Source organism: Ranitomeya imitator, chromosome 10 (assembly GCF_032444005.1).
Source record: "Ranitomeya imitator isolate aRanImi1 chromosome 10, aRanImi1.pri, whole genome shotgun sequence".
NCBI classification, from domain to species: Eukaryota; Metazoa; Chordata; class Amphibia; order Anura; family Dendrobatidae; genus Ranitomeya; species Ranitomeya imitator.
In genome coordinates this window covers 15,303,051-15,316,901 of record NC_091291.1, presented here as the reverse complement: position 1 = coordinate 15,316,901, position 13,851 = coordinate 15,303,051, and the positions used below count along the sequence as shown (strand labels likewise).

General features: G+C 44.5%; 1 protein-coding gene across 1 annotated transcript in view; it reads left to right on the top strand.

The window, feature by feature from the left end:
- The window catches only part of GRIK5 (glutamate ionotropic receptor kainate type subunit 5), a 294,448-nt gene that overhangs the window by 265,480 nt on the left and 15,117 nt on the right, over positions 1 to 13,851 (top strand). The window contains exon 14 of the mRNA XM_069742769.1: positions 2,441 to 2,550. Coding sequence (XP_069598870.1) covers positions 2,441 to 2,550 — 110 coding nt within the window. The remainder of the gene's footprint in view (positions 1 to 2,440; positions 2,551 to 13,851) is intronic.

Genomic DNA, 13,851 nt, shown 5'->3' with positions numbered 1-13,851 from the left:
ACAGCCCTCCTCCATGTCCTCCTCCTCACACACACTGTCTGCTCAGCCCTCCTCCATGTCCTCCTCCTCCTCCACACTGTCTGCTCAGCCCTCCTCCATGCCCTCCTCACCCACACTGTCTGCTCAGCCCTCCTCCATGCCCTCCTCACCCACACTGTCTGCTCAGCCCTCCTCCATGCCCTCCTCACCCACACTGTCTGCTCAGCCCTCCTCCATGCCCTCCTCACCCACACTGTCTGCTCAGCCCTCCTCCATGTTGTCCTCCTCCTCACCCACACTGTCTGCTCAGCCTTCCTCCATGTCCTCCTCCTCCTCACCCACACTGTCTGCTCAGCCCTCCTCCATGTCCTCCTCCTCCTCACCCACACTGTCTGCTCAGCCCTCCTCCATGTCCTCCTCCTCCTCACCCACACTGTCTGCAGCCTCCCGTCTTATTCACTTTATGGCACGCTGCGCCTTCCACATTTCCTGTATATCATATGTATGCAAAGATATTTCATATAACTCAGATCTCAGCTGCTGAAGAACCTCTTTTTAAAGGTTTGAGGGTGAGAGGGCTTCCTGCACACCACTGATATGAAATCATCTCAACTTGATTTTTAAATGTCTGCATCATCTAAGTCTGTGTGTTATGAGGTTCTGCAGCAGCTGAGATGTATTATGATATTCTGAAGCAGCTGAGGTGTAATATGAGGTTCTGCAGCAGCTGAGGTGTAATATGAGGTTCTGCAGCAGCTGAGGTGTATTATGAGGTTCTGCAGCAGCTGAGGTGTGTTATGAGGTTCTGCAGCAGCTGAGGTGTATCATGATGTTCTGCAGCTGAGGTGTAGCGTGATGTTCTGCAACAGCTGAGGTGTACTATGAGGTTCTGCAGCAGCTGAGGTGTATGATGATGTTCTGCAGCAGCAGAGGTGTATTATGATGTTCTGCAGCAACTGAGGTGTATTATGATGTTCTGCAGCAACTGAGGTGTATTAGGAGGTTCCCCAGCAGCTAAGGTGTGTTATGAGGTTCTGCAGCAGCTGAGGTGTATCATGATGTTCTGCAGCAGCTGAAGTGTATCATGATGTTCTGCAGCAGCTGATGTGTGTTATGATGTTCTCCAGCAGCTGAAGTGTATTATGAGGTCCTGCAGCAGCTGAGGTGTATTATGTTCTGCAGCAGTGGAGATGTATTATGAGGTTCTGCAGCAGCTGAGGTGTATTATGATGTTCTGCAGTAGCTGAGGTGTATTATGAGGTTCTACAGCAGCTGAGGTGTGTTATGGGGTTCTGCGGCAGCTGAGGTGTATTATGAGGTTCTGCAGCAGCTGAGGTGAATTATGATGTTCTCCAGCAGCTGAGGTGTATTATGAGGTTCTACAGCAGCTGAGGTGTATTATGAGGTTCTACAGCAGCTAAGGTGTGTTATGAGGTTCTGCAGCAGCTGAGGTGAATTATGAGGTTCTGCAGCAGCTGAGGTGTGTTATGGGGTTCTGCGGCAGCTGAGGTGTGTTATGAGGTTCTGCAGCAGCTGAGGTGTATTATGAGGTTCTGCAGCAGCTGAGGTGAATTATGATGTTCTGCGGCAGCTGAGGTGTATTATGAGGTTCTACAGCAGCTGAGGTGTATTATGAGGTTCTACAGCAGCTAAGGTGTGTTATGAGGTTCTGCAGCAGCTGAGGTGTATCATGATGTTTTGCGGCAGCTGAGGTGTGTTATGGGGTTCTGCGACAGCTGAGGTGAATTATGATGTTCTGCGGCAGCTGAGGTGAATTATGATGTTCTGCGACAGCTGAGGTGAATTATGATGTTGTGCAGTAGCTGAGGTGTATTATGAGGTTCCACAGCAGCTGAGGTGAATTATGATGTTCTGCGGCAGCTGAGGTGAATTATGATGTTCTGCGACAGCTGAGGTGAATTATGATTATGATGAGGCTATGAATTATCGGAGGGGTGTATTCGGAGCTTCTGTGGTGTGTATTATAATGTTCTTGGATTATTGGGGCACACAACTGTAGAACTTCTTTTTTTTAATGTGGGGTTCTAATCACTACATCTCAGACAATTATTGGTTTGAACCGGCAGCAAAAAACTTCCTGCAAAAGTGATTTGCGGCAAACTGCCTCTAGACTACAGGAAAAAATAAGCAGCGCATGTGTGACGCTGCTCATGCCAGGTTGTTTCTGTTTCGGAACGTATCTCCTTCTCTAGGTTTTCATGGATTGTGTTACGCAGCTCATTGTGCCCCATCAAAAATACTATTTTTTTTTCACTTTAGGCACATGTGTAATGTTACACTGTAATCTCTTCTGACAGCTAAAAACCTCCTGCTCGATTTTGTCATTGATGAGTACACCCTTCTCACTGTGATCTTTTTCTGTATTGTACACCCGAACCCTCTCACTGTACCTCCTGTATACATATGTTCCCTCCTGTATATATTCCCATGTCTCCCACAGGGCCGGAAGCCTGGGTACTTCTCCTTTCTGGATCCTTTCTCTCCTGCTGTCTGGCTCTTCATGTTGTTGGCTTATCTGGCAGTCAGCTGTGTGCTGTTCTTGGCAGCCAGGTAATAACCCTTGTTTATCCGACCTCCCTGTGCACTGAATTGTATAACATCCTCTGTAATAAGCCTTGTGTTCTGAGATATAATCACCTCCACGTTACCAAGTTATGTGCACCTGCAAAGTAGTGAATGACCCATTTGCATCCTTGATGTTATTATTTTTGCACACTCCACATTTCACAATGTAATACACGTGCCCAACCCTATGCACCTAATATATTTTTAGTTTTGCCTTCTTTTATAAAATGTGAAACATACTATATCTATGCCTGGTATCTTATACAGTTTCCATTTGGACTAACAGTGATCAGATATAGATATTTTTCTTATATATGAATTGATGAGATTATGCATACAACTATCACCATTTCTGCACACAGAAATATAGGGCCTGGTATCGTACCCATTACGGTTCCCTTAGATATATTTTTTTTCATTTGCTAATACCAGGCACCAAAATAGCTACAGTTTTCAATTTATAAGCAATGTATCGTAGAATCTACTAGGTTTTCTAGCTAAACCTTACAATGTTCTAGTATTATATTATACATTACCTGTGAATGTAACTAAATATATATAAATTTATACAGTCATGACCGAAAGTGTTGGCACATCAAGATCTCTGGAGATGGACATGTAACCTTGAGTTTTTTTTATATTTTTCAACAATTTTGGTTCCCAAGTTGACAGACTGTTCTCCTCTTTATGTTCTTCATGCTTAGTGTGGCACACATAGACAGACATTGCAAAGATTGAGTCAACCTTCCCCCTTTTTATCTGGTTTCAGGTGTGATTTTCATATTGACCACATTTGTTACTTGCCAAAGGTGAGTTTGAACGAGCGTCACATGCTTGAAACAAAGTTGTTTACCCACAATTTTTACCCAATAATTTTGTCCAGTCAATTCCTGTGGTTTCGTGTAAAATTTAATCCAATTTTTGCCTTTTTTCATCATTTTTTTGTGTTGTTCCAATAAACACAACGGAAATAAACATGTTTTTAACAAAACATGTGAATTGCAAAAATTTTCAGGGAGAAATTCTTCATATTTTGGAGCAATTTCAAGGGTGCCAACACTTACGGCCATGACTGTATATTTTGGTTCTGACATAATGCACAGGTTTTTCACATTTTGAATAGTTGGGTAGATACTAAATGTGAGCTGTGCCTTGACAAATAAGCAGGATATTTTGTCCAGGCTGATGTTGGGTGCAGACCACACCTCCCATTTTGCTACAAGGAGACCCCGGGGATCGTTCTCTTATTCATCCGTCCTTATTACCTTATAGTCTTGTTTTTTGACAATGCAATTGACCTTTTCTCTGGAAACACAGAAATTCAGTGAATCGATTGCTTTTGTCTGACTGAAGGCAATAATTGCTCTACTAACACCTAAAAGAACTAGTGATTTGTCATTATATCGAGTGACTGAATATAAGAAAATGCTGAAATCTAAACTCTGTAAAACTCGGCGCATCACAAATACCCTGCAGAATAACACATAATTGCTGGTAGAGGATCAGACACAACAGAGAAGATCTACGATTACTATTTACATTGTTTCCTTGGACGTTGTCGGTGTGCTGCGTGCAAGATACAGTATTGTGCATATGACCTGATATCACCTTTATTCTTACCATACTATCCCTATCTCAGAATATCAGAATAGTCTACAAACTAGGGTATGGTAAGAATAAAGGTGATATTGTGTGATATTCACAATATCTTGAACGCAGCACACCGACAACGTCCTAGAACCATAAACAAACTATAATATTACAGGGTGTAATATATTTTAATAAGAAGGCCCCCCCCTAAAAATAAGCTGATCTCAGTGTGTCCCACTTCTAACATAATCACTGATCAGTTGTGATCGGCGCAGGAAAACACCAGCAAGTGTTCAGTTTCCCTGCAGCGCCACCACAGGCAAACTGAAGCATTACACAGTTCACAATTAAAATAGTTGGAGTGTATGTGTAATATATAGACATATCGGCTACTCCAGTCCAGGAGATGCACTTTGCAGCCAATCTGTGTTATAGATTAGGGACCTAAGTGAGGGAATCCCCTGTAATAACACAGAATTCCCTTATAGGGTGTAGGAAAATTAATTTTCTAAACCAGACACCCCCCTTTAATGCATAAATGTGATAGTTTTTTGCAGTATGCGACATATACTAGCCATTCACATGTTTCAGCTAGACCTAGAAGGTAGCTTCTCTAAAGTCAATGTCTGGAATATTTAAGGGGTTCTCCCAAAATCGCAAGTTTTCTCCTATGAATGATAAAAGGGGTAATTTGGTGATTATTAGGGGTCTATCAGATGCCATCAGCTGATGCCGGTGTGCCGGTCACAGACGCCGCATAGTAGTGACATCATGTGTCGCCCATAGCGGTCCCCTCGAAGTCAGCTGCCAGACTCTGTGCCAGCTATATAAAAGGACACCGCACGTCATAGGAGAGGTGGAAGATGAAAAACAATTGATCTTTTGGGTTTTAGTACAAATGTTAGAGAACAGCGCTAGAACAGTTGGACATGTTAGGGCATGCTAGGTTAGGCTATGGGTTGAACTAGATGGACTTAAAGTCTTCCTTCAACATTAATAACTATGTTACTATGTTACTATTATTACAAGATGGGCCCAGGAGCTGGGACATTATACTGGGAAGGGGTTCAGGATGGGGGATATATATTACTGGAAGGGGCCAGGGAGGGGATATTATACCAAGATGTGGGACATTATTACTGCAAGGGGTGCAGGATGGGTGACATTATTAACGAAAGGGGCCCAGGATGAAGTATTTTATACTAGGAAGGGGGCCAGGTTGGGTAACATTAGTACAAAATGGGGGACATTATTACATTATGAGGGGGCATCACATATGCCTTCATAGGATTTAGAATACTGCAAGGGTTAATACATCTGATGAACATGCAGGTGGGGGCCCAGCTCCATATTTTACACCGTGGCCCATTGGACTCCAGTTATTACATCACTACTTTCGTAGTTTAAGGAACATCCAGAAAAAATGTAATACAGCGCTCCACTATTTCCGCAAATCCAATGGACAATTAACGGAGTGGAGGCTGAGCATGAGCACCTCCTATCTATTCTTCAGAACCCCATGGTCAACAGTCAGGTGCTCCAATCTTGGGATTGTTGGGGGGGAGGGGGTCCCATCACTTGGAAACAAAGAGATCAGCAAGTTATTTCCTATTCTGTGGCCAGGTGATCTTGCAAACTTGAGAAAACTTCTTTTACAACTTAGCCAAACCAGAAACTCATCTGCAGACTGGACTTGCCCCAAAATTGGTGTAGAACAGTTTAAGGCAAAAATCAGATTGAGCCTAACTGAGTGCATCCATCATTATAGGGGTCGGAAGTTCACTTAGATGTAAGTGTTTACAGGGGTTCTCCGTTGAAAACATGATATCAGCTATCCATGTCCATCAGAACGTTTCAATTTTTTTCCCTGTTACAAGCAGAGGCAGGTCAGAATCATGTCGTATAACGTCCCATAGGGAATGAATGAGGCTCTGGATAAAAATGATCAGTGCAGATCCCACTGACTCATGCCGAACTTTACTGGCGGATAGGTGATAAATTGTTTTCATTGGACAGTCCCTTTAATGATAACATGTTATCTCAGCCAGGAACTTCATGTGAAACTTCTACCATGCGTTGATCAGACCTGCAATCTCTTGCAAAGGTGGCGGACACGTCCGTGCGGCTGGGGAAGGTGTAAGAATAAATTGTGCTCCAGTTTACGGAATTGCTTTAGATTTACAATATATTTGACCTATTCCGATTCATATCTGTTAAATGAAAACTTGTTAGGTGGCCGAGATGGCAGAACCCGGAGGCGTGAAACACGGCTAATTTCCCTTTTACATTTCACAGTTGTTAGTTTTAGAATTTAGATCCGAGGAAGTTTCATTAAATGCAGTATAAGCAAAGGTCCGGAAGCAAGGAGGGACAGTAATATGGTAAATTAGACGGCCGTGCGGTCCCCCGTAAGTCAAATAACCGCAGGCTTAAAGATACAGTCTAGACAATGGAGGCCATTGTAAAAACGCCCGTGGCATCTAAAGAATGTTTCTTTAACCCCTTAAGATGTTATGTGGTCATGAATCGACCTAGAGGAACTAAAAATCACAGATTAAAAAATAACCAGCTCACTGATGGATTTTCAGTTGACTCATTCTGCAGCCAGAAGGCAAATAGGAGGCAAACAGTGCAACATTTTTAATAAAACCCAATGACAAAAATGATTTTGTAACCAAAAATAAACGAATCTAAGTAAGAAAAGTGGACGATTTATTTAACTTCATCTATCCCCATCCTACATAAACTTCATATCTTACTGCCACCCCCAATTCTGAGCTCGTTATTCCCCTTCTAGACAGTTATTGCCACTAGAAAATAATAATACCCCAGAAAATCTGTTCCTTTTTAGCGCATGAACAGTATAATGCTCTGTGAGCTCCTTGTGAAGCAATAATGCCTCAGTCTTGATGGCTACCCCATGTGCTATCCCCCTTGTCTGCTGTCCCTCTCCTTCCTGTGCTGTGTTCTCCCCTCAAAGACAATACTGGCATTACAGCAGGGGATCGCAGAGGATGCATTTTGTGAGGTAAAATATTTTTTAAAAACAGTCAGTGATATATTTTACCTCACAAAATGAACCCACTGTGTTCCCCTGCTGTAATGTCAGTATTGTCTTTTGCTTCCTCCCCGGCCCAGGAGATGCGGTAAGCTCTGTACACTGTCAGACACAGACATTTTTTAAAATGAACTTTCGTTCGTGGGAAACATCCTTTAATGTGACCGGCTTCCTCTGCCGGTCACGCATCAGCCGAATGATTCACTGCGCCTGCGCGGAATTCGCACAGGCGCAGTAAATCAGACCGCCACCATCTTTGTGCAGACAGATAGCGGCGGTCACATTAAAACTGCGCATGCGCTCCTCCTGTACAAAGATGGCGGCGGTCAGTGAATCATTCGGCTGATCCCAGCAGCGGCGTGTTCACGACGGTGTTCCGCTGGTGGTACCGCGCAAGAGGCTGCGTGAATGTGAGTGTATGAGTGTGTGTGTGGTTCGTACGGTGTATAGAGTGTGCGTGTGGTGCGACGGTGTTCCGCTGGTGGTACCGCGCAATAGGTTGGTACCAGCAGCAGTTTCCATATTGAGACACCCATCACTTGGGTGTCCCAATATGGCGGTCGATGAACTTCTTCCGCTTGGAATTCTGAGATACGGTGACATCTGGACAGAACAGGAAATGAAAACATGACAAGGCAATTACCGTATATAAATTAGATTTACACCATTTAGCACCATTGTGCAACCAGCAGTACACAGTTTAACAAAGAGACTATAGAAGGCAAACAGTGCAATTTTTTTTTTTACTGAAACCCAATTGTAAAACTAATGTTTAGCCCAAAATACATGCATTTAATTGAAAATATAGTGGTGAGATTAATAATAATAATAATAATAAATAATAATTATTTTATTGCTATTATTTTATTATTATTTAGTATTGTTATTATTTCGTAATATTATTATTCTTTAGAACTATTATCATTATTATTATTATTTAGTAATATTATTATTATTTAGTATTTTTATTATCTAGTACTATTATTTTTTAGTAATATTAATACTCAGTACTATTATCGCTATTATTATTTAGTAATATTATTATTTAGTACTGTTACAATTATCATTTAGTAATATTATTATCATTTATTAATATTATTATGAATAATAATAATAATATTTAGTATTATTATTTATTATATTAATTATTATATAATCATTATTATTTTGTGCAATTATTATTATTTATTTAATATTATTATTATTATTATTATTATTATTACTGTTATGGTTTCAGAACTTATTATGGTTTTTGTTATCACCTGGCAGCAGCATTGGAAAAGACTTGTATAATTATTGGCAGCCCCTTCAGATTTAAACTGCAGTACCAGCCACGTCCACAAGTGGCGACATTTCCTGCAGAGGAAAAAAACCTTATTTTTCTCATTTGATATAACCCCAGCAATGCTTCCCTGCAATTATTAATGACTGTTGATAATTTAGCTCTTGTGCCGTATAATGCCGCAACGATTAATAGGCTCAAAGGGTGACATTTGTATAAAAATATCTGTTGCACCGCCAGCTTAAACCTTTGAAAAGCCGCGATGACATTTAGCGAATTCGCTTTTCTGCGTTAGACCTTGTGGGACCGAGCGCTTAATTATGGTAAAGTGATAAAAAGGCAGAAATTTCCAAGGTTTACAGATGTGTAAGATCTCAGTTATAATGCAGATAAATATAGATAAATAGTCGTGTGCCGAGATTTCCGTCTTAAAGGTATTTCCTCCGGTTGTACTCTCGTCAAGGACGACGCTGTCATTATCCCGCTTTTAGCCACAGACTAAACTATTATGGATAATGAAAGCAATAGTCACACTTAGAGGACCGGCCGGCTCTTCTGACGTGCCTGCTTTACTAAATCTTTGTATTTCACATGAAATATCAAGGCTGGAGCAATTCTGTTGTGTTATTCCGCTGTTAATCCTCCTGAAAATGGATTAATTTAGAATTCTTCGTTACCGATTCCCCTTATTAAAGAGCCATCCCTATGTATCTACTCCTGACAATAGGTTGTGTCCCCACACACAGGCCTGGACTGGCCGACGGGAGAGCTGTAGAATCCTCCGGTGGGCCGCCACCTTCCTATATGAGCTGTACTCTAATCACTATGTACAGACAAAGGCGACATCTTATATGTGAAATATATATATATATATATATATATATATACACACATAGATGGATAGATATAGATATTTGTGTGTTTGTATGTATAGGAGTATGTGTTGTGTATATATGTGTATGGAACGGTGCATGTATATACAGTATTCGTGTATGTGTGTGTATGTCCGTATGTATACATGTGCATATGAATATATATATACACATACAGAGTCCTTGAAACAGTGTGTCTAGGAAGATACGTGACACTGTGCATACTGCGGTCAGTGATGTAAAACCAGAATGTTTTTTCCTCCAGCATGTTAACTGCTGAGAGGGTTAATAGGAACCTATGTTATAGGCTGGTTTCAGTGGCTCTCCATAGAGCGGGTGGGTGGAAGTCCACCGTATCTCCACATACAGAGTCCTGACAGGACCTGTGTGAGGTCAAGGTCATGTGACCATCACATGGGGTGGTAAATGCCTGGCCATGAGAGTCAGTGTGTTGTTGTGTTTTGGGAGAGGAGGAACTCCCACATAGCTCCTGGAGGAGCTAAGGACTGTGCGGGATAACTGCAGGTGAACCCTGCAGGGAATGGACTGTGTTTTGTTTGTTTTACCGTTATGCCAGCAAAGCTCTGTTTATTTTGATGAACCCTGCCATCACCTGCTAAAAAGTCATCACCAATAAACCAGCAGGTGAACTACTATCAGAACGGTTCCTGTGTCTATCTGAGGAAGCAGCTAAGCGTGCCAACCCCTTACAAAAATAATAAAAGGAACAGTAAAATCCCACATCCTAGATATCACTGAATGAAATATTCCAGTTGTAAATCTTTATTCATTACATAGTGGAATGTGTTGAGAGCAATAAAACCTAAAAATGATCAACGTAAATCACAACTAATATCCCACGGAGGTCTGGAGTTGGAATGATGCTCAAAATTAAAGTGGAAAATGAAGTTACAGGCTGATCCAACTTCAGTGGATATGCCTCAAGACAAGGAAATGATGCTCAGTAGTGTGTGTGGCCTCCACGTGCCTGTATGATCTCCCTAAAACACCTGGGCATGCTCCTAATAAGGTGACGGGTGGTCTCCTGAGGGATCTCCTCCCAGACCTGGACTAAAGCATCCGCCAACTTCTGGACAGTCTGTGGTGCAACATGACGATGGTGGATGGAGCGAGACATGATGTCCCAGATGTGCTCAATAGGATTCAGGTCTGGGAAACGGGCGGGCCAGTCCATAGCTTCAATGCCTTCATCTTGCAGGAACTGCTGACACACTCCAGCCACATGAGGTCTGGCATTTTCCTGCATTAGGAGGAACCCAGGGCCAACCGCACCAGCATATGGTCTCACAAGGGGTCTGAGGATCTCATCTCGGTACCTAATGGCAGTCAGGCTACCTCTGGCGAGCACATGGAGGGCTGTGCGGCCCTCCAAATAAATACCACCCCACACCATTAGTGACCCACTGCGAAACCGGTCATGCTGAAGGATGTTGCAGGCAGCAGATCGCTCTCCACGGCGTCTCCAGACTCTGTCACGTCTGTCACATGTGCTCAGTGTGAACCTGCTTTCATCTGTGAAGAGCACAGGGCGCCAGTGACGAATTTGCCAATCCTGGTGTTCTGTGGCAGATGCCAAGCGTCCTGTACAGTGTTGGGCTGTGAGCACAACCCCCATCTGTGGACGTCGGGCTCTCAGACCATCCTCATGGAGTCGGTTTCTAACCGTTTGTGCAGACACATGCACATTTGTGGAGGTCATTTTACAGAGCTCTGGCAGTGCTCCTCATGTTCCTCCTTGCACAAAGGCTGAGGTAGCGGTCCTGCTGCTGGGTTGTTGCCTTCCTACGCCCCCCTCCACGTCTCCTGGTGTACTGGCCTGTCTCCTGGTAGCGCTTCCAGCCTCTGGACACTATGCTGACAGACACAGCAAACCTTCTTGCCACAGCTTGCATTGATGTGCCATCCTGGATGAGCTGCACTACCTGAGCCACTCTGTGTGGGTTATAGAGCCTGTATCATGCTACCACGAGTGTGAAAGCACAACCAACATTAAAAAGTGACCAAAACATCAGCCAGAAAGCATTGGTGCTGAGCAGGGCTGCCACTAGAAATTTTGGGGCCCCATACTGGCAAAATTTTCGGGGCCCCCTTGAGACTCCGCCCAGGCTCCACCCCAGCCCCGCCTCCAGGCTCCACCCCTCAAACTGTCCACAGTCCCACCGCTATCTCTTGGAAAATCTCCACTTCTCACCTATCACACATTAACAGTTCCCATCACCAGATCACACATATAACCGGCAGCTTTTGTTTTGGCCAAAAGATTTTTTAAGCCGCCACCAGAACACGGTAGACACTTTTGGCCGGGCCCTACTGTACTGTAACCTACTAAATATTTGTTAAAATATGCAATACAATTTAGGTATATTTTTATTTATTTTTCAATTTTTAAAATGACCTATAATACTACATACAAGGAACAAATACCACAACACTATGACCAGATGACATATTACCACCACAGTGATCGAATAATATAAAATACAAGGAACAAATACCACAACACCATGACCAGACCGCATATTACCACCACATAGTGACTGAATACTACAATACTGATCAGTAATAAAAAAAAACAACCACAATACTATCACCATCAGTGCCATTATACACAGGAGATCTGTAATTAGTAAGCAGTGTCTGTGTACAGGTAATACAGTGATCACCGGTGACATTATACACAGGAGCTCTGTATATAGTATACAGTGTATAGTGTCAGTGTATAGTTAACACTGACTCACCAGTGACGTCTCTAGGTGAAGTCCTTCATCTTTCATCCAGCACAGACCGCCATCATTTCTTCCAGCCAGGACTCGTCTCTGCAGGAAATAACACAGTTATCTCGAGTTCCACTTGCAGAATACATTACTTAATTTTCACAGCCTCTACATTACACCACATAAAGAAGGTGACATAGTATCACTCTGCACAGTAACAGGACCTCCCCCCATTTAAAACAGTATACTCAAAAAATAAAATAAATACATCACTGCAATAATAATATCCCTTAATTAGCCCCTATGATAATATTCGCCATCCTAGCCCCCGTGTGTCTCATTGCAGGCTCCAGCCATATGTTCTCCCATCCTGCCCTCATGAGTATCCATTCTGCCCCATATGATCTCCCCATCCTGCCCCATCTGTCTCCATCGTATCCATCCTGCCCCATCTGTCTCCAATCCTGCCCCATCTGTCTCCATTCTGCCCCATCTGTTTCCAATCCTGCCCCATCTGTGTCCAGCACTCTGCCCCATCTGTGTCCAGCACTCTGCCCCATCTGTTTCCAATCCTGCCCCATCTGTGTCCAGCACTCTGCCCCATCTGTGTTCAGCACTCTGCCCCATCTGTGTCCAATCCTGCCCCATCTCTGTCCAGCGTTCTGCCCCATCTCTGTCCAGCGCTCTGCCCCATCTCTGTCCAGCGCTCTGCCCCATCTCTGTCCAGCGCTCTGCCCCATCTCTGTCCAGCGCTCTGCCCCATCTCTGTCCAGCGCTCTGCCCCATCTCTGTCCAGCGCTCTGCCCCATCTCTGTCCAGCGCTCTGCCCCATCTCTGTCCAGCGCTCTGCCCCATCTCTGTCCAGCGCTCTGCCCCATCTCTGTCCAGCGCTCTGCCCCATCTCTGTCCAGCGCTCTGCCCCATCTCTGTCCAGCGCTCTGCCCCATCTCTGTCCAGCGCTCTGCCCCATCTCTGTCCAGCGCTCTGCCCCATCTCTGTCCAGCCCTCTGCCCCATCTCTGTCCAGCGCTCTGCCCCATCTCTGTCCAGCACTCTGCCCCATCTCTTCCCAGCACTCTGCCCAGGACTCTGCCCCATCTCTGCCCAGCACTCTGCCCCATCTCTTCCCAGCACTCTGCCCAGCACTCTGCCCCATCTCTGTCCAGCACTCTGCCCCATCTCTGTGCAGCACTCTGCCCCATCTCTGTCCAGCACTCTGCCCCATCTCTGTCCAGCACTCTGCCCCATCTCTGTCCAGCACTCTGCCCCATCTCTGTCCAGCACTCTGCCCCATCTCTTCCCAGCACTCTGCCCAGCACTCTGCCCCATCTCTGCCCAGCACTCTGCCCCATCTCTTCCCAGCACTCTGCCCAGCACTCTGCCCCATCTCTGTCCAGCACTCTGCCCCATCTCTGTCCAGCACTCTGCCCCATCTCTGTCCAGCACTCTGCCCAGCACTTTGCCCCATTTCTTCCCAGCACTCTGCCCCATCTCTGCCCAGCACTCTGCCCCATCTCTTCCCAGCACTCTGTCCAGCACTCTGCCCCATCTCTGTCTAGCACTCTGCCCCATCTCTGTCCAGCACTCTGCCCCATCTCTGTCCAGCACTCTGCCCAGCACTCTGCCCCATCTCTTCCCAGCACTCTGCCCCATCTCTTCCCAGCACTCTGCCCCATCTCTGTCCAGCACTCTGCCCCATCTCTGTCCAGCACTCTGCCCAGCACTCTGCCCCATCTCTTCCCAGCACTCT